The sequence below is a fragment of the Chelonoidis abingdonii genome, chromosome 17 (genome assembly GCF_003597395.2).
Source record: "Chelonoidis abingdonii isolate Lonesome George chromosome 17, CheloAbing_2.0, whole genome shotgun sequence".
In the NCBI taxonomy this organism is placed as follows: domain Eukaryota; kingdom Metazoa; phylum Chordata; order Testudines; family Testudinidae; genus Chelonoidis; species Chelonoidis abingdonii.
Genome location: NC_133785.1, coordinates 1,112,689 through 1,133,197, shown reverse-complemented (window position 1 = coordinate 1,133,197; position 20,509 = coordinate 1,112,689). Strand labels below are relative to the sequence as shown.

The 20,509-nt window shown below is 42.3% G+C and overlaps 1 protein-coding gene across 1 annotated transcript in view; it reads right to left on the bottom strand.

Moving 5' to 3' along the window:
* The window catches only part of SLC6A11 (solute carrier family 6 member 11), a 194,977-nt gene that overhangs the window by 23,295 nt on the left and 151,173 nt on the right, over nucleotides 1-20,509 (bottom strand). The window contains exons 8-9 of the mRNA XM_075073420.1: nucleotides 18,693-18,796; nucleotides 3,006-3,130 (exon numbers count right to left, since the gene is read on the bottom strand). Coding sequence (XP_074929521.1) covers nucleotides 3,006-3,130; nucleotides 18,693-18,796 — 229 coding nt within the window. The remainder of the gene's footprint in view (nucleotides 1-3,005; nucleotides 3,131-18,692; nucleotides 18,797-20,509) is intronic.

The following is a 20,509-nucleotide window of genomic DNA, read 5'->3' as shown; positions in this document are numbered from 1 at the left end:
AAAAGCTTGGGGGAGTTTATAGTAAGCACCCAGATTTTGGACGCTAAGGTCCAGATTTGAGGCGGACGTTTACCACAGGCAGAATGAAGGCTCACCCACTCCCTGCCCACACGTGCAGCACGGAGGGTGAGGGGGTTGTGGTTCTATGGAGACAGCTCTATTCCTTGCACCCTCTGGCTCCCCTGTGCAGGCGAACAGCCAGGATCACCATTTGGCCATAGAGATTCTGTGATAACCCCGCTCAGCATTAAAAGAACAATTTGTCTGAAACTGTACCAAGTGGCACTGCAGCAAGTGTTAAGAACTGCACATCAGAAGCCATTTGCAGCACACAGCAAGCACAACTTCTACCGGTCCCACAAAACCTACGAACACTGCTGTGTAGTCTGGAGTGCCATCTGCTGGCACGTTATGTATTAACTATGTACCTATATACAGACATCGTTTTTGTAGAACAGGATTGAACAGCAATGATCCCTTCTCCATCCTAGCTAAATGTCCACCTGCTCTCTCCCTCATGCTGTTTCTTCACCAAAATCTCAACATTTGCCTACTGCTCAATCTGTCTCTTGCCCTCACCCTCCTGCTATTGCAGTCTCTTGCCCCATTAAACCACAGACACTAATCTAGTGCACCACTTATGCATTCCTGCAATGAGAGCAGAAATAGTGCTGCTATAATCAGACCATGAGCATATTACAGCTGTTTCACTTCAAATGGTATTTTACAAGCCCCTGTAATTTCCAGTGGCATTTCTATTCTGTTAGCCTTGCACTCTAAACCAGTCATCCCTGGGAAAAAATAACATATTTTCCATAGCAATATCAGTAAACGTTACTAGCTATACAGATTTCTTGTTATACTTGACCCAGTTCCTTCAATTCATTTTCAGTCCATTTCTCCTTCTGAACAATCCATCATTACACCATTTCTCCTCCTGGGGAGACCCAACATTCACATTGTTCTGACTAGGTGCTAAGTGATCCTTAGGAAGTCCATGCCTTTCCAGACCTAGAACAAGAACTACTACACTGCCAGTCTTAGTTGGGATTCCTCCTACAAGTTAAGCTCAAACAACAATACTTGTGAAGTAGAGAGAGAGACTCATCCAGTAACCTTGACAATCTCATGGGCTCAGTATAGTAAACAAAGACGCTCTTCTCTGGATGGTATAGGCATCAACCAAATCCCCGAACTGCATATTTCCTGATGGATGATCATTGATAGCATTAAGAGATACAATCAGCTGTTAGAAATGTAGAGCCAGATCCTCAGCAGGTATAAATCATAGAATCACAGAAATGTAGGGGCTGGAAGGGACCTTGAGGGATCATCTAAGTCCATCCCCTCATGCTGAGGCAGAACCAAGTATACTAGATCATCCCTGACAGATGTTTATCTAACCTGTTCTTAACAACCTCCAAAGACAGGTATTACCCAGCCTCCTTTGGAAGCCTGTTCCAGTGCTTAACTATCCTTATAATTAGAAAATTGTTCTTAATATCTAATCTCAATCTCCTTCGCTAGATTAAGCTCATTACTTCTTGTCCTACCTTCAGTGGGCTTGGAGAACAATTGATCCCCATCCTCTTTATAACAGCTCTTAACATATTTGAAGACAGTTATTACGTCCCAACTTAGTCATCTTTACTCAAGACTAAAAATGCCCATTTTTTGTAACCTTTCCTCATAGGTCAAGTTTCCTAAACTTTTTATCACTTTTTTCCCTCTCCTCTGGACTCTCTCTAGTTTGTCCACATCTTTCCTGAAGTGTGGTGCCCAGATCAAACACAGTGCTCCAGTTGAGGCCTCACCAGTGCTGAGTAGAGCAGAATTACCTCCTGTGGCTTACATATATCACTCCTGTTAATGTACCCGAGAATGATATTCGCCTTTTTAGCAACTGCATCACACTATTGATTCATATCTGATTTGTAACCCAAAGATCCTTTGCAGCAGTACCATTGCCTCACCAGTCAATCCCCATTTTGAAGTGGTGCATTTTATTTTTTTCTTCCTAAGAGTAGTACTTTGTGCTTGTCTTTATTGAATTTCATCTTGTTGATTTCACACCAATTCTCCAGTTTGTCAAGGTGGTTTTGAATTCTAATCCTGTTCTTCAAAGTGCTTGCAACCCCTCCCAGCTTGGGTCATTCTAAAAAATTTTAAGCATTCTCTCCATTCCATTGTCCAAGTCATTCATGAAAATATTGGATAGTATCAGACCCAGAACAGACCCACATGGGACCCCACTAGATATGTCCCCGCACCCCCACCCCGATAACTACTCTTTGAAGATGGTCTTTCAAGCAGTTGTGCACCCACCATATAGTAATTTCACCTACATCAAATTTCTCTAGTTTGTTTATGAGAACTTCATGGTATCGATCAATTGGCTCAGCAGGACTTCAGTGGACTTACAAAGATTTGCAACAGTTGAGGATCTGGCTTGTTGCTCTTTTATCAAAAGAAACAAATAGTTCAGTGTATTTTAGTCCATCTAATTTACAAGAAATCTGAATGATTTATTACATGGAAAGTTTGTGGAGAATTATCTCATCTATATAGCTCAGCTGGGATGGGACAAAAGTAGACAGGATGAGAAGCCAGAGTGAGTTGTGGAGATAATGCACTGGAAATTCTCCATGACAAAGGAATACTTGGCTGCCCAATTTATTATATAGCAGCTTTGTGGCACAATGTAGCCAGGATTTGGCCTCTTGGCTTCTTGGATTTTGCTGCTTTCTATGATAATTTTAATGTTATTCACACATCGATATGTGACCACAAAAGTATTACATTGAAACCAGTGAACATTGTACAAACAGTCATTCTAATTAGTAGCATAGCTATTAAATAATAGAATCTTCCTAAACTGCACACAATGCAGCCTGGATCAATGTCAACCTACCTAATTACTGGAGAGCAAGAGAGTACCCAGACAAACTTTAACACCAACAATCGTGCAAATTTACACCCACATGAAATCTTCTTATGAAACTTACCTGATTCTGCAACTTCTGCTATGGGCACCCCTTGTTCATAAGCCATGAAACCAAGGACTGAAAAGATGGCAAAACCAGCAACAAAGCTCGTGCCACTGTTCAAGCAGCAGAGCATAATGCAGTCCCTGAAAAATAAGTCAAAAAACCTTTGTTTTGTCTTCAGTGGCTGTTTTTTTTTTATTTGTTTGTTTTTGTTTTTTTTTAACCAGACTTCACAGTAAAACAAACATAACCCAAAACTCCAGACACACATCATTAAGTTCTAATCCTGCAAATACTTATGCATGTGAATTATCTTATGCCCAAGAATAGTCACACTGATACATTTACTCAGCAGGATGATGGCTTCCATCTCTTGCTGTAATTGTAGCTGGTTAAATATGATGTCTGTTGTTGCTACCCCATTATTTTTGTTTCTCTGTTTTTCAGTAAAACCGTAATAATATGTGGAAGAAATGGACACTTCAAAAAGTTTGGCTGACAATTTATTTCATTGGCTGTGATATTTATAGAATGTGTTTTATTCCAGAGGATCTCAAAGCCCTTTATAAATTATATATGTACAGCAGTCACTTGCCACCAAAAAGAAGCCATACTGAGGTGAAAATGACAGAGGCATAAATGCCCAATGAGAAATATAGCAAAGGACACTGGAGCAAAGCCTTAGTCTTGCAAAATGTGCCATGAGATCTTCAACGCTTTAGACATGACATTAGTCAATATTTCAATATATAAAGCAAATCATTAATCATGGCCAGGCCCTCAGTGGATCAGCAGTAGAACTATGCCAATTTACACCTGCTGAGAATCTGGCCTCCAGTCTCTTTCAGAATCAAATCTATTTCTTAGATGTCCTCATCACAAAAATCACCACTGAAACTCTTCTTGGTAGCATCAGAAAAGTCTAGAGATGGATTGAGCTTGCAGAGTGATCTGTTCTCTCACACCCTACATTTGATCCCTCCATATCAGAGTTAAGGTCTGTTCATGGGGTGGTGTGGAGAAATATTTCATTAACGTGTGAAATGTCACAACAGTAAACCACGTTTAAAAGAGAGAGAATCCTTTGGGAAGACGTGTTATATTTGCTCAAAGCTCAGCTGAGAACCCTTGTTCACCCTATTTTCAGATAGCACTTTAGCCTTGATGAGTGCTAAGGCAGATATGACATCCACTCTCTTAAGAGCCACTTGCTGCGAGAAACAACTATGTGGTTGAGAATCTACTAGCCTAAGATTTATGACTGAAAGTGAATTAGGATCCTCAAAGATCGATGCACACATGGCAAGCCAGAATCTCTGCCAGACCTCTGCCTTAGCCTAATTTTCTCAGCACTATAGGGCTCTCAGAAGCAGGCCTTCTACAAGCAGAGATGACCCAGATAAATGTCTAAAAGGTTTCACCTCTTCATAATTAAGTAACATGCCACATATCTTTCTCACAGTTTCATGGGGTCTTCCTGAAACCATTGAGATAATTAGTATATGTTCTCTAAGCCCTGGAGTTTATTTCATCATATACAACAAATATGCAAATGTATCAAAACTTATTTGCCAATCTCTCTAAAATTGTTCTTTCCTTTTTCTCAAATATTTTTATCCTCCTGTCAGACCTCACTGCTCAGTCTTCAAGTTTATGGTTACCTTGATAATCTCTCCAAACTTCCTGATGTCTGTTTCATAGACTATCCTGTGTTTAATTACAGCAATAGATAACACTAAGTGCTTAGAGGGATTGCATATTAGCCATGAATCTCAAAGCATGGTACAAAAGTGAATAAATACTAGCATCCCCATTTTAGATATGGGAAAACAGAAGCACAGAGGGGTGGCTTGTCTAACATCACACTGCAAGTCTATGTCAGAGCTAGGAACAGAACCCAGCTGTCCTGGCCCCCCGTCTGAGACTCTCTCTACTTGGCAACACTACCTTTCATGTCTGGCCTCTCTAACACCATCGCAACAACAGGCTGAGTGGACTTTTTTCAAATTGTTTCTGAAAATCACTTGAATTCTACCTTGTTATTCATTTACTTTTAATATGGAATAAACGCCTTTGTTTATAGAAAGCCATCCTGTCGTACATTGTGAATGGTGGCATTATGCCCCCAGTTACTGACTCAGAAAAATCAGTAATTATCACTAGAACTGTTCGATACTTTTCAAAGAAAGCAAAGAAGGAATGCACCGAAAAGCAGTTTCTCTCTGCTTCTCTCCGCAGGGTGGGAGCACTGTGTTCTGTGCATGCTTGGAAGTGTGCAGACTGAAGGGGCACTTCACAAGCAATTATTTTCAGTTTACTCAGACACTGAGTTGATCACTCTGGAGAGAACCTAATCTAGGCTCTCTCACTTGGAGGGAAAAGGCAGCTCACTGCAGAGCCTTTGGTGGCGGATGGCAGAAATAAAGATGAGATTTGGGGGAATTCCCGCAAGAGGAATTCTTCCAAAAGGGAAAAAATCCATTTATTTATTAACCAGAAGTACTTGGAATACATTTCTCAAAATATATTCCATCTTTAACCCTAAAGAACACTTTTGCACTTGGATTATTATTGTTTATTATATATCCTAATAAGTCATAATTATCTGCAGTACTTTACATACAAACAAGAAACACAATGGGCTAGATCCTCAGTGATGCAAATCAGTTTTCACCAGATTGCAAATGTAAAGTTCCATCAGCTGTGGATCTGGCCCAAGGTCCCTGCTGGAGGGCTTTCCAGTTCTTCTTCATCTGGATCATAACTTGCACCATGTAGAATAAAGGAGAATAAAGAACTACCATAAAACAAAATACACACCTATCTTTAATCAAAGCATATCTTTTCTGAGTCTAAAAAATTAGAAAGGAACTAATTGGACACTCAGCCTAGCTAGTAAGCCTGATTGTCTATACATATAAATTGAAAACATCAAGCTTAGGGTTTGTATTTAGATTTAATTTATCTATGCTTTCCTACCAAGCCTATCATCATAGTACCTGACCACCTTTTATTGAGTGTCACAGGCACATTTGACCACATTTGAGAGAAAGTCATTCTGAAGAATTCCTTGAATTGGAGTTGCAAATGTAAGTCTTATCACATTGTCACTTAACGTAAACACATGCTGCCATATCGGGGTATGCAAAACTCTGAGGAATGAGCTGAGATATTAAGTAGCATATGTGACATGGACAGAGGTGATGGGTGGATCACAGAGACATGAAGCTACATATACCCCATTTCCTCAACTCCACAGGAGCACTATCCAAACACAGCAGATGTATTGGTTCTGATTCACTGTTATATTGTAACTGCACTGAAACCAATGGCATTATACTGAAGTACAACTGGAGCAACCCGGCGTAAATATTACACTGACCTAAAGGACTCAAACCCCAAAAACCTCCTGCATCCTCAAGTCTCATAACTTTCTGGGTGCAGGTGGCTCCCTGCCAAGATCTGCTCACCCTCATGCAGTCAGCCTTGGCTCATGAGATCCCTCCAGCAAGCAGGAAGCCAAAAGTAAGGAATCCCATGACAGCTAAGATGGAGTAACTGGATTTATATATGTCCCCCCAGGCCTCCAAGGACTACAGCTTAGAGTATGTCATGACTCCCCCCGGCAGGACATTTTGGCCACTTTAAAACTCAACACCTCATCTCTCGTGTCTTCTGGTGGCATTTCATGTGGGCCACAGTGCAGGCTTATGTGGTTTCTAGTGATGTGTGTGGCTGCTCCAGGGTGCCACACCATAAACCCCTTGGACTCCTGCAACCCCTTGAGACTCCATCTGGTCCCTGGACAGTCATTGCCTTAGATTTAGTAGTAGAACTACCCAAGTCCAGTGGGTTCACAACCATTCTGACAGTAGTGGACTGCCTCACAAAGATGGCACACTTCATCCGCTGCATTGGCCTACCCTCCGCCTTGCTCTGGGTGGACCAATTGGTCTGCCTCCATGGCCACCCAGAGCATATTGCCTCTAGCCCCAGTGCACAATTTATCCTGTTTCTGGTGAGAAATTCTTCGGACTGTGGGTATCTGTTCCTGCCTCTTCTCCGTCCAACACCCTCAAACAAATGGTCAAACAGAGAGAATCAACCTATTCCCGGAGCACTATATTTGATGCTACATAAACTTCCACCAGAATAATTGATCCTTGCAGCTATCTCGTGCAGAGTTTGTGCACAATAACACAGAACTTGTGTCTATGGGGCAAAGCCCTTTTTAAAAAAAAACCTACGGGTTCCACCCTCAGTTCTACCCAGAGCTACCCACAACCCAGCAGCATTGAACTGGATAAAACAGAGACATCAAAACCAAGATGACCTAAAAGTTCACCTGGAGGATGCTCAGAAGAGCTACACACAGTATGTGTATTTCCAACAACAGGAGGATCTGGCTCTTGATGAAAAACCTACACAAGAACAGGCCACCTTGTAAATTGACTACCAGTTTCTTAGCCCCTACTATGTTTGCCAACAAATTAACCCCGTCACCTTTCAACTAGACTTGCCCCATTCTCACTGAACACGTCTAGTTTTCTACATATCTCTCCTGAAGCTGCACATTCAGGAACCATTCTCTCACCGCACTGATACATAAGAACATAAGAATGACCATCCTGGGTTAGACCAAAGGTCCAACTAGCCCACTATCCTCATCTTCTGACAGTGGCCAATACGAGGTGCTTCAGAGGGAATTAACAGAAACAGGTAATCATCAAGTGATCCGTCCCCTGTCGCCCATTCCCAGCTTCTGGCAAATAGAAGCTAAGGACACCATCCCAGTCCATCCTGGCTAATAGCCATTGATGGATTGATGGCTCTATCCTCCATGAACTTATCTAGTTCTTTTTTAACCATGTTATAGTCTTGGCCTTCACAACATCCTCTGGCAAGAAGTTCCACAGGTTGACTGTGTGTTGTGTGGAAAAATACTTCCTTTTTTTCTTTTTAAACCTGTTGTGGATTAATTTCATGTGGTGACCCCTACTTCTTGTGGTATGAGGAGTAAATTACACTTCCTTGTTGACTTTCTCCACATCAGTCATGATTTTATAGACCTCTTATATCCCCCCTGCGTCGTTTCTTTTCCAAGATGAAAAGTCCCAGTATTATTAATCTCTCCTCATATGGCAGCCATTCCATACCCGTAATCATTTTTGTTGCCCTTTTCTGAACCTTTTTCCAATTCCAATATATCTTTTTTGAGAAGGGGCAACCACATCTCCACACAGTATTCAAGATGTGGGCATACCATGGATTTATATAGGGCCAATATGGTATTTTCTGTTTTATTATTTATCCCTTTCTTAATTATTTCCAACATTCTGTTAGTTTTTTTGACTGCCATTGCACATTGAGTGGATATTTTCAGAGAACTATCCACAATGACTCCAAGATCTCTTTCTTGAATGGTAACAGCTAATTTAGACCCCATCATTTTATATGCACAGTTGGGATTATGTTTTCCAATGTGCATTACTTTGCATTTATCAACATTGAATTTCCCCTGCCATTTTGTTGCCCTGTCACCCAGTTTTGTGACATCCCTTTGTAACACTTAGCAGTCTGTTTTGGACTTAACTATCTTGAGTAATTTTGTATTGTGTGCAAATTTTCCCAGCTCAATGTTTACCCCTTTTTCCAGATCATTTGTGAATATGTTGAACAGCATTGGTCTCAGTACAGATCCTTTGGGGACACCATTATTTACCTCTCTCCATTTTGAAAACTGACCATTTATTCTTACTCTTTGTTTCCTTCCTTTTAATCAGTTACTGATGCATGAGGGGACTGTCCCTCTTATCCCACGGCTGCTTACTTTGTTTAAGAGCCTTTGGTGAGAGAACTTACCAAAGGCTTTCTGAGTCCAATTACACTATATCCCCTTGTTCACGTGTTTGTTGACCCCACAAAAAATTATAATAGATTGGTGAAGGATGATTTCCCTTTATGGAAGCAGTGTTGGCTCTTCCCCCAACGAATCATGTTAATCTATGTGCCTGATAATTCTGTTCTTTACTATAATTTCAACAGGTATGGCACAGCCTTCAGATTAGAAGAGATTGAAAACACTGGGACTTTTCAGCTTGGAAAAGAGACAACTAAGGGGGGATATGATAAAGGTCTGTAATGGTGTGGAAAAAGTAAATAAGGAAGTGTTACTCCTTATTTACTCCTTCAGATAATATAAGAACCAGGGGTCACCCAATGAAATTTATAGGCAGCAAGTTTAAAACAAAAAAAAAAGGAAGTACTTCACACAATGCAATCAACCTGTGGAACTCATTGCCAGGCAAAAACTATAATGGGACTCAAAAACAAATAGATAAGTTCATGCAGGATAGGTCCATCACTGGCTATTAGGCAAGATGGTCAGGGATGCAACCCCATGCTGTGGGTGTCCTTAGCCTCTGACTGCCAGAAGCTGGGAGTGGACAACAGGGGATGGACCGCTTTATTGCCTTCTTTTGTTCATTCCCTCTGAAGTATCCGGCATTGGCCTCTGTTGGAAAACAGGATACTGGGCTAGATGGACCATTGGTCTGAGCCAGTATGGCTGTTCTTATGTTTGGAAGGACTACAGTCCTGGAGAGTGCTTCTGGGAACTAATGGAGAATATCCACACTCCTGATCTGGTAAATGCCTCCTACAAAAACCACCTGGCTAGAGAACCTGGCTTACTAGTGCTCAGAGGGCATGTTAGGGGAGGGGATGATGTGAGGGATCATAGGTCTCAAACTCGGGCCCACAGGTCACCAGGCAGTGCTCAGACCACAGCCACCACACAGCTACTCATCTGAATGACTGGAGGAGGAGACCACAAAGCTGGAAATCTGCACCCAGTTGGCTGGAAAGCTCTACGTAAACCAGAAAGAGGTACAGGAAGTTGTCTGAGCAACTAGAGGAATCACTGGCTGGCTGCTACTATGGACCCTGCCTACTTGTCTGACTCCTGAACTCTGCCTCACAGCCTGTTCTTGTTTTCTGTCCTCCTTATCCCAGGCCCTGGTGTGTTCCCGGTTCCTGCTTTACTCCAGGTCCTATGCCCTATCCCTGATGCTGACTCCAGCTCTGACCTTCCGCTTGGCACCTGACTCTGTTTTCGGCTCTGACCCTGGCTCTGGTTCCAGGTTCCTGACTCTAACCATTAGGCATCACCACCCAAGCCCCAGTCCCTACACCCAGTCCTGGAGTTTCCAGCCCCCAGCACTAGTTAGGTAGTCCCTCTTTTTCCAATTCCCTTGTGGCAGCTGGGGAATAGCTTAAGGCACAGGACTGCCCAAGCTATGCCCCCATGTCCTCTTTCTCCACCTGCTCCCACCATGTCCTGGTACATCCTTTGTACCAGGGGCTCTTGAAAGGCAGGAGACAGGGCTGACTCTGCACCTTGTCAGAGACCTCTGTACTGGGGTCATCCTCATGAGGCTGTTTTTGGGCTTCTGCGGACCAGCATAGCTGTCACAGAGTAGTAGCAGGGCAACCATGAATTAGGTTAACCCTTTGTTCATTGGGGACCCAGTAAGTGCTCCTGCCTCTGTGTAACCTCAAATTTGAATTTTCAGCCTCATGTGAATGAGTTTTGAGAACTCCAGCAGCCTCTTTAATTCCTTCCTCCTCTTCCTCTGAAAAAATCAATGGAAATTTAAAATTTGAATCCAGCTCCATGACTGTTTTGTTTTTGGCCTGGAATTAGTATTTATGTGGCCAACAAATTTTAAAACAAGCATACACATGAAACACTGGAAACAAGTTTAACTAATTCTTCCTCCAATTTTTTATCCGTGTCTTTGCCTGGAAGGCATCAGTGCTCCATTGAAATCCAAAGTGATTTTAAATTAAAAGAAACCTCCAACTTTGTATGAAAGCTTCAAGTTTCCCCAAATGAGAGTGTTTTAAATTATCTGAATAATTCAATGCATGCACCTATCAGCTACTCCACACACTGCAGGATGGAGAGTGCAGCTAAGCATTCTCTTGCCCCTTGTCTGAAGAGGTCCACTGAATCCTACATGGAGTCCCAAGAGATCCGCATTATCTCCACTCATCTCCTTACCTTTGGGGAGCACAGATGACACTCACCATCCTTCCACTTGTCAACAGGCAGGGATTATTTGAAACTGGTCAGTGTCACTTCATAATCTCCCCATTGCTACTGTGCAGCCATTTACCCCTGTGCAAAGTGCATGTAAAATGCTACCTTGTCATGACAGTAACACCAGATACCCAGTGGTTTCCCAGCAATAGCATGCTAAGGAACACAAGGCTTGTCTACACTTTTTCAGGAATGCAAGAGAGTTACTCCAGTGTAGGTGCATTAGTGTTAACCTCTAATTTAGACATGATGTACCAATGTAAACTGTGTCATGCCACAGGGCAGCTTACTCCAGTACAAAGGGGCTGGGTGGATGAGGCCACACAATCATAAACAGGGCTGCAGATTTATCATGACACTTTTTAAAATAAAAAATCATGGTGCAGTTATGGTAAATTTAGTAAAAGTCACGGATTTAGTAAATTTAGTAAATGTCACACACCATGATTTTTTATTTAAAAAAATCCCCTAAATTGAGGGGGCACCAACCATGCATAGTAACCCTAATCCCAGCCTGGTGGGGAGAGGAGATGGGGGTGGAGAGTGGAAAGCAAACCTTCCCCACACTCAACCTGGGCAGCGGTGGCTCCTGGGACTGGGCCCCGGAGTTGTGAGGGAACTTGCAAGCCCTCACTTTGGGTCCCACCACACCTCCGTCATGAATGGCACTGCGACCCCACACACCTGGCCACAACATCTGAAGCAGAAAGCTGGACCCAGCCCCACAGGATAGGAGCCACAGGAGCTGTCACTGTAGGGGGAGTCACAGACACAAAAATCATCACAGATAAACAGGAAAATTATGCTACTCATGATTTTTTCTTGACATAAGAAATCTGCATCCTTAACTGCAAGGCATTTCTCCTAGAAGCTAGTTGCTAGGGACACTGTGTGAAATTATGGGCCACCTCTACAGGTAAAGAGCAGGTGTAGTGGGAATTGGACCATTTTCCCTTTCTCATGGCCAGAGTCAGGGGTGGTTAAAGTGCAGTCTGCCCATGAGAAGATGAAAACTGATTGGGATAACTTAGCCTACTAAAACAACAAGGAGTCTGGTGGCACCTTAAAGACTAACAGATTTATTTGGGCATAGCTTTTGTGGGTAAAAAACCTCAGTTCTTCAGATGCCTACTAGACATTCAAGACCCTAATATGAAATCACAGTGTAGGAGCCCGATTCTCCCTTCATTTACACACTGAGGTTACTCCTGATTAACTCCTTTATAAGTTAATGGATGATCAGGCCATCAGTCATTTTATAATTGTACTAGTATAAATTATAATACCAAATTTGTTGGGATTATAAAACTCCTTTTCTTATTCAAAAGGCAAATGGCGGTGGTTATCCAGTTTCCACAAAATAGACAAATTACAGTTAGAGTGTGCGATATGGGCTCTTCCTCCCACTGGCTTCTTTCTCTCTGACCTCCAGAGATTATCTTTATGAATCACATGTTTCATACTAAAAATGTATAGGAACAGAAAAATACCCCTGATTGGTACATGTAGGCATTGATCATACACGTTCCTGGTTGTAAATTCAATGGATCCGTAATGATGTAGCAGTTCTATGCTGCATTTCCAAATCTACCCAGGGCCATTTCACACTTTAGCACTTTTCTTGTCACAAATATTCTTCTTTGCCACTACCCTAGTGACCTTTCACATTACTTTGATTTCCGTTTAACTTCTGTGAGTGTTCAATCAATCAACAGCCCACTCTAAACAATGAGGCGATAAACTGAGGGAAAATGGTGTATATTAGAAATGATGGAGTAATCTGCCTCTAGAAACCTTACTATGCAGTTAAATCTAAAGCGAAGTGTAGTAGTTCAAACTGTGCTGAATTATGAGCATTTCCTCAAGACAAAAAATTTTACAATGCAAGGGCATTATGGGAATTACTCTCTTCTGCTGAAGAGTTCAATAAAATGCTCTGCTTTGCCAGCACAAAAAGAGGCAAGAGGACTTGAGGATGGGTAATCAGGCTTAGTTAAAGCAAAGCTCCCACTCTGGGGACCTGTTTCTGGAAGCTAAGCATTCTGTAGCTTGTACTCAGCTTGTAAATTCTAAAGAAGTACCAAGAATGGATTTATGTGAGTATGGAAGCCAGTAACCATGAATGAGGTTAATGAAAAGTGATGCAGACTCTCAGAGCTGAAGGAGGTTAGGTTGTTAACCTAGGACTCAGGGGACAGGGGCTCAACTCCCTGCTCTGACATAGCCCTCTAATATGAGCATGGACAAACCCCTTCGCATCTCTATTCCTCAGTTGTCCATTTGGAAATCAGGGATAGCAGTACTTTCCTACCTGATAGGCTATTGTAAGGATGAATCCATTAAAGATTGTGAGGTGCTCAGATATTACAACAGGGATCAGCAATCTTTGGTACTCGGCCCCTCAGTGAAATCTGCTGGTGGACTATGATGGTTTGTTTACCTGCAGCTTCCGCAAGTTCAGCCGATCGCAGCTCCCACTGGCCATGGTTCGCTGTTCCAGGCCAATGGGGGCTGCGGGAAGCAGTGGCCAGCACTTCCTGCGGCCCCCATATGGCCTAGAACAGCAAACCATGGCCAGTGGGAGCTGCAATCCTCTGAACCTGCAGATGCTGCAGGTAAACAAACTGTCCCAGCCCGCCAGCGGATTTCCCTGACGGGCTGCATGCCAAAGGTTGCAGATCCCTGCATTACAGCATAGGTAGAACGTATTTTACTATAACTGCACTACAATTTTAAAATCAGGGCAGCAGAATTGGGATGGCAGGGGAGGCTAGCCCCTCCACAACGAAAATACTGTGGGAGCTCTTCCCTCACGTAAACTTGCACATACTTGAGGAGCAGGGAGGATGAGAACAGAACTCAGAGGAGCTTGAGCAGCCACTGCGGGGGCTGGGAAGCAGGGAGCAGGATCTGGAGGGGCTGGAACAGTCCTGGAAGCAGGTAGAAACCCACAGGACCCTCCTCCCAGCCTGGGGCTGGCTGCCTCCTTCCCCCACTGAGTCTCTGTGCCTCTTCTCACTCTCCCTCCTATCCCTCCACCCCCATTCGCAAGGAGCTACTGTGCCGCTCGCCCCTATTTAAAACTGTGGATTTGTTTAATGTGGCAAAACCCTTATTTTCTCGCTTTATATGTGGCTTGGATATTGCCATCATTGTGATGTGAATCTTTGCACTTCCAGCAGGCACCAAAATGTAGACAGTAGCAGGAGGATGCTGGCTGTATCCCCCTGCTCCACCCGAGGTGGCGCTGCAGAATCCATTGGTCAATGGCAGCCCTCTTCGGGTCCACAGACTGCTTGAGGTCAGAAGCAGTGTCTCCGTGAGGTATTGGGATTGACTGGTGAGTGATAGGACTCCAGCCATACTGGGTAGAAGAGAATTATTAATAATTATTTGCATTACCATTGTGCCTAGGAGCCACAGTTGTGGATCAGGACCCTGCAGTGCTAGGCACTGTATAAACACAGAACAAAAAAGCTCGCAATCTAAGTATGAGGCAAAAGACAACAGCTGGAAACAGACAGACAGATGTGGGAATGTAAGGAAACCATACTGGTCAGCAGGCTAGGCAGTGGTCTCAGCACCACAGCGGCCTACCCACTGACCAGCACAGGAGAGTTTTAAGGATGGATTTGAAGAATCTGTGGTTTTTCCTCATTGGCAACTGCCCTTCACAATGCCAGTGAATTGATTTCTTTTGCTGGTATACCTACAGATTTTTCTGTCTTGTTTCCAGTAAAGAAGATGCCTTTTAAAATTATATAGCTTTTCAACTGGGTGTCTCCTATCTCTCATTTTATTATTTTACACTGCAACTCTCTCTCAGAAAAGAGAGTCCTACAATAAAATGTGTTAAAACAAAAATCTGTCAGCACATGTTGTTCCTGGTCGTGGCACGGAGGAAATCAGTGGTTTGATATCGTAATATGCTGGCTAGAGCATACTTGTGCCACTGCCCTCTACTGGATAGAATAAGTATAGTTGAAAGACATGTCATAGGCTCTTTACTTTATGTTCTTCTTTAGCTCAGGTGATAGCGGTCTGTGCTTCTGCATTGCACTGATTAAAAGCTAAGTCAAATCCACCGGACAGCGATGTGATATGCAGGTTTTTTTACTCCATCATAGGTGTTCATTTCTGTTTTATCACCACAAAAAAAATCAGATGTAACTGGCCACGTTAATACTTTTTCCTGAATCAGAACCAACTGAACTTGAAGTCACACAGTGTAAAGTGTATAAGCAGCCACGGCCTCTACTTCTTAAGCAAATGGCTTTCTATACTGTCTTCCACACTCTAGCCTTTGGAATGGATCTGTCTTTCAGCCAGGGAAGAATTTAACTTTAATCTTCAAGCCATTACCCCTTTTAAGTCATCCATTGACTACAACAGGAAGAACCTACCTCCATGGAGGACTGTACACTGGTCCAGACGCCGTAAGTAATGTGCTGTGGTTGTTCATGAGTATTAACATTTTGTGATTTCTCTTGAAGAGTCATAATTAGCCTATGTAAACAAAGAGTCCAGAGGGCCAAGGAGCCTCCAGTGTGGTTTCAATCTCCTTACCCTACTACCATCAAATTCCACTATTTCAGAGATATGTTGGAGAGCACCTAGCATGCTGGAGGCCTTGCTGCCCTCAGAGTGAGCCTTTATCTATTCTCTTAGCCCATATCGAGCTCTGTACAGTACTGGATTACAAAACTACAGGGAGTGCTACTGCAGACGTTGGGGCTCTGACTGAAGTCGTTTTTATAAAAGATGCCGCAGGAGAGAATGAAGAAGAAAAAGCTGTAGTTTGTTTGAGCAAAGCATTACTCCACACTACTTCATTACCCACAATTTTCCAGTGGGGACGTGACATCGATTTTGAAGGTACCTCGCCAGACCCTCAGCTGATGCAAATTAATGTAATTCCAAGTCTTCAGTGGAACTACACCAATTTATACCAGCTAAGGGTCTGGCCCAGAGTGGATAACAACCTTTGTTGCCTATGAGCTGTGAGCAATCTCACATGTTTGCAAGGCAGTCTACCTCAGTCTCTTTTGGGTAATTTAGCAGACATTCAATTTGTACAAAAGCTGGTCTGCCTTTTATTCCCTAAGCATCCACATTTCTCTAATGATCTTTTCTCTCCCACTCTCTTATACTGGTGGCCGTGCAGGGCAGCTTTTCTCTCATTGAAAGGAATGGCAGGACTGAGCGGGCACAGCATGCAGTTTCTAGCACTGCCTCCAGTACTTTCCTGCAAGACTTGATCATGCACTGTAATTTATGATTCAAATCCTTCAGGGTTTTGTTGTTGTTGATAATTATGTTGCTTTTGCATCATATCATCATTAGTTGTCTTTAGTAGTATTAAAAAGACCCTTAAGTTCTCACTCTGCATATCTCTTCAGCAATAGCACATTTATATTTTAAAGTAATGCCTTATAGTAAAAGGTGTTGAATCATACACAGACTAGTCCCAGATCAGTTCTGGGACTGATCCAGAAGCCTGACTGGGTTTAGATATGTAAAGTTACAAATTAGCCACCCAAAACAAAAGCAATGGCTCCCTGTTTACTATATAAATACAAATTATTGAATTAGGGGATTTTTCTTTTCATTGCTCTAGGTATATAAAACAAAAGGGAAAAAGTAAAAGTTTATGTTAGGAGAAGCCAATAAGACTGCATTTTAGATACTAATATATGAAGGTAAGATATTGTTACATTCTTTCTCTGTAATATTGTGGTTTGGTGCACTGAGAAAACCACTTTAGTGCTGTTCCTCTGAATTAACTGTCTAATTACACATGAATAGTTCATGATTGGGGAAACAGTGTAAAAAGCTGAGTTCAGAAATATGACATGTGTCTTGATCTGTGTTTGAAAAGTGACTGTCCCACCAGGGACATTGGAACAATTTGGGTGCTGGAAGCCACTGAACAAAACTGTAAACACCATATGTAAGGGAAATCATGTATTTGCTTGTTTTTAATACTTCAAGCCAGGGAGCCCTGCCACACCCCCAGCACCCCAGTTCCAGCACCCCTGTGGCCCACTGAAGTTGTGATAGGTGGTGTGCAGGGGCATGCACAAGGGAGGGCAAGCAGGGGAAGCCCCTTCGCCTCCCCCCAATCAGTAGGACCACAGAGCTCCTCCAGTTTGGGACTGCAGCAGGGAGATTGAGCTCCTCTAGCCCTGGTGCAGGGGTGTGTGTGTTTGTGTGTGTGTGCACAGAATGTGTCCCTCCAAAAGCAGTCAAACGTTTATTCCTGCACACACTCCCGTGGTGGGAGTGTGTGTCTGAGAGAGAGAGACTAGAGCTGGTTAAACAGTGTCAACTGCACAATTAGTTTGAAGAACTTCATAATAATTTTCAAGTATTTGTAATCTGTTGTCCATTTTCTCAGTTTACAGACTAATTCACACATATTCCTGAATGTAGGTTCACTTGAGGGCTTCTTTTTTAGGTCAGTCATTTTTCTTATTAGTTGCACTAGTTTGTGTGTATCATGCATTAATATTAAAACACTGATCCAGGCAAGTGTCCTGGCTCAAGACAGCATGTCAGCACATGGTTAACTTAAAGCATATACTTTAGTTCCATTTAAAGCTATTCTTTTAGGTTATACCATATGCTAGCAGAACACATTAAAATGAATGACTCTTTCATTAGTATATAATACTTTGTTACTTCTTTGTTACTATTACTCAGAGAAAAAGAGCAGGCACCTAAGCTTCTCTCTATGGGCTGATCCTACACCCATGGCCAGCTCCAGGCACCAGCGAGGGAAGCAGATGCCTGGGGCGGCCAATAGAAAGAGGTGGCACTTCGGCGGCAGCTCAAGCGCCTCGTTTCAATCTTCGGCGGAAATTTGACAGTAAGTTCTTCACCCCATCTCTTCCTCTTTGGCGACAACTCAATCGTTTTTTGTTGTTTTTTTTCCCTTCGCCACTTGGGGTGGCAAAAAAGCTGGAGCCGGCCCTGCCTAAACCCCAGTGAAATCAATGGAATTTTGCACAGGCTCAAGTCCCATGTGGGCACATATCTCCCTTTGACACTGATTCAGGAAATCACTTAAGCATGTGCTTAAGCCCCATTGAAGTTAATAGCAAAACTCCCACTGATTTCCATAAAAGATACCAGTGATATATTAGGCCCTTTTATTGTGCTTTACCTAATACAAGTACAACTTCAAGGAGAACAGCATACAAAGAGTAAGCCAAGCTAACTTATTTTAACAGGATTTTTTTTTAAAGCGGCTATATGTCTAAAATATATGATTTCACAATGCTTTAAAATAAAATTAGACTGATATGGGTATGTGTTCCAATACCTTTATGGGATGACTGAGGCTCACTGCGATGCTCAGTGGTGTCCATAAGAGTCACACAATTCAGACCTCCACGCACATGACTTGAAAAACAGACACCTGCCCCCCCTCCCGACTATTCTTAATGAAATAAGGCCTTGATTCAACAAACATTCGTGCATGTGCTTAACTATATTCATGAGATCATTGCAACTGACACCAGTGGGGCTACACATACAAATGAAGCTAAGTGCATAGGTGTTTGCAGGATTGAGGCCTACGTTAAAAACAAATGTGTTACCTGTAGCAGTTGTTATTGTAGTTGTTGTAACTCCCCAGGGCTGTCAAGCATCCCAAGCAGATGGCATAAGAGAAAAATATCTGCGTGCCAGCATCCACCCAGACCTGTAGGCAGAAACCAAAGGCGTTATCAAAGGGAAAGAAGGAACCATTGTTGTTTGTGCTTTCAGCGTATTTATTTTCTCACAAGTAACTACACAAGGTAACTGTAAATATCTGGCACACTTTGTTTAAATTAGAAAAAACATGGACTTGATACTCCTTTTATACCCACTGGTGCAAATCAGGAATAACTTAACTGAAGTCAAATGGACTTCACAAGTGTCCAACTTTGTAAGTAAGGGGATACTTTGGCTTTGTGTGGCAGATAGAGTGACCAGATAGAAAGTGTGAAAAATTGGGACAGGCGGTGGGGGGTAACAGGCGCCTATATAAAAAAAAGCCCCAAATATCAGGACTGTGCCTATAAAATTGGGACATCTGGTCACCCTAGTGGCAGATCCTCAGCAAGTGCAAATCTTCCTTGCTTCATTGAAGTCAACGGAGGTTTGACAACTTATATCAGCGGAGGCTCTGTCCACTGGCCTCCTCCCTATGGGATAGCTAGAAACTTTTTTTAAAAAATCATTCAAGATTAATTAAATACATACCCAAAATGCACAATATCATTCACAGATTCATGCACATTGAACAATGAGTCAGAGGAAAAAGCAGGCAAATAATTATTTTGAAGCTGCACCTGGAAACCCCAGTTATGGATTAGGACCCCACTTTGCTAGGCGCTGTACAATCAGAAAACAGACAGACAGTCCCTGCTCCAAAGGGCTCACAGTCTAAGGAGCTTTAAATGGCTAGCCTGGCAATTGAGAAATTGGAGGACTTTCGAACACAGGAGGCTGTGCGTGATCCATTGGATAGGGCAAGAGTTCGGAGAGCTGGGTTTATTCCTGAATCTGTCATCTGCTTGCTATGTAACCTTGGCAAATCATGTGACTTAGGCAATTCTATGCCTCAGTTTCACCATTTGGGGATAATGAGATTTGCTTGAGATTGATGGATGAATGAAAAGTGCTATATAAGAAATAAATAATAATAATAATAATAATTAACTATCATTTTTAGATTTTAAAAATCATTTCTGTTAAAAGTGTGGCACTGATTAGAGATAACTCATTTGCCACTTGGCCTCTCAAGAATAATGTTACTCAAGCAAGGCATTGCCATTTAATCATAAGAAACAATCTTAACTCTGATCCAAAGTGATGACTATTCTTTCACCAATAATCTCAAAATATAAACACAACTCCAAATCCTTTTTTAAAACAAAAACCATAAAAATTATGTATTCATACATACAAGCTTTGGTTGTATATGAACTTCTTTGGTTGTAGATATACACATTACTTAATATCTGATAAGAGTAATTTCTTTATTATGCGGGCAGTGTAAGATTTATCATGTTCTGAACTATCCATTTCCTTGCTTCTGAGTGCTTGGGTTTTGTAAATGATGTAGACAGGTGAGAATATTTAGCCTTAACTGATTCTTGAAATGATTTTTACTCACTGTTTATGGAACTTTCAATCTTTCATTCATCTTTTTTTTTACATCACTATCCCCTAACTCCCCAGTGACAGCTACCCATTCCATGGGACAGAATGCTCAAGCTCAACACATGCAATAATCAGACTAGTCAGAAATGTGGATTGTGGATGGAGGGGTTTTCCCTTCATGTTTCTCTGTAAGGACAAAATAAGCAACCAATTCAACTTATATTTATGTACAGATCTTGCTGAACACAACCTTTTCACCTTGGGG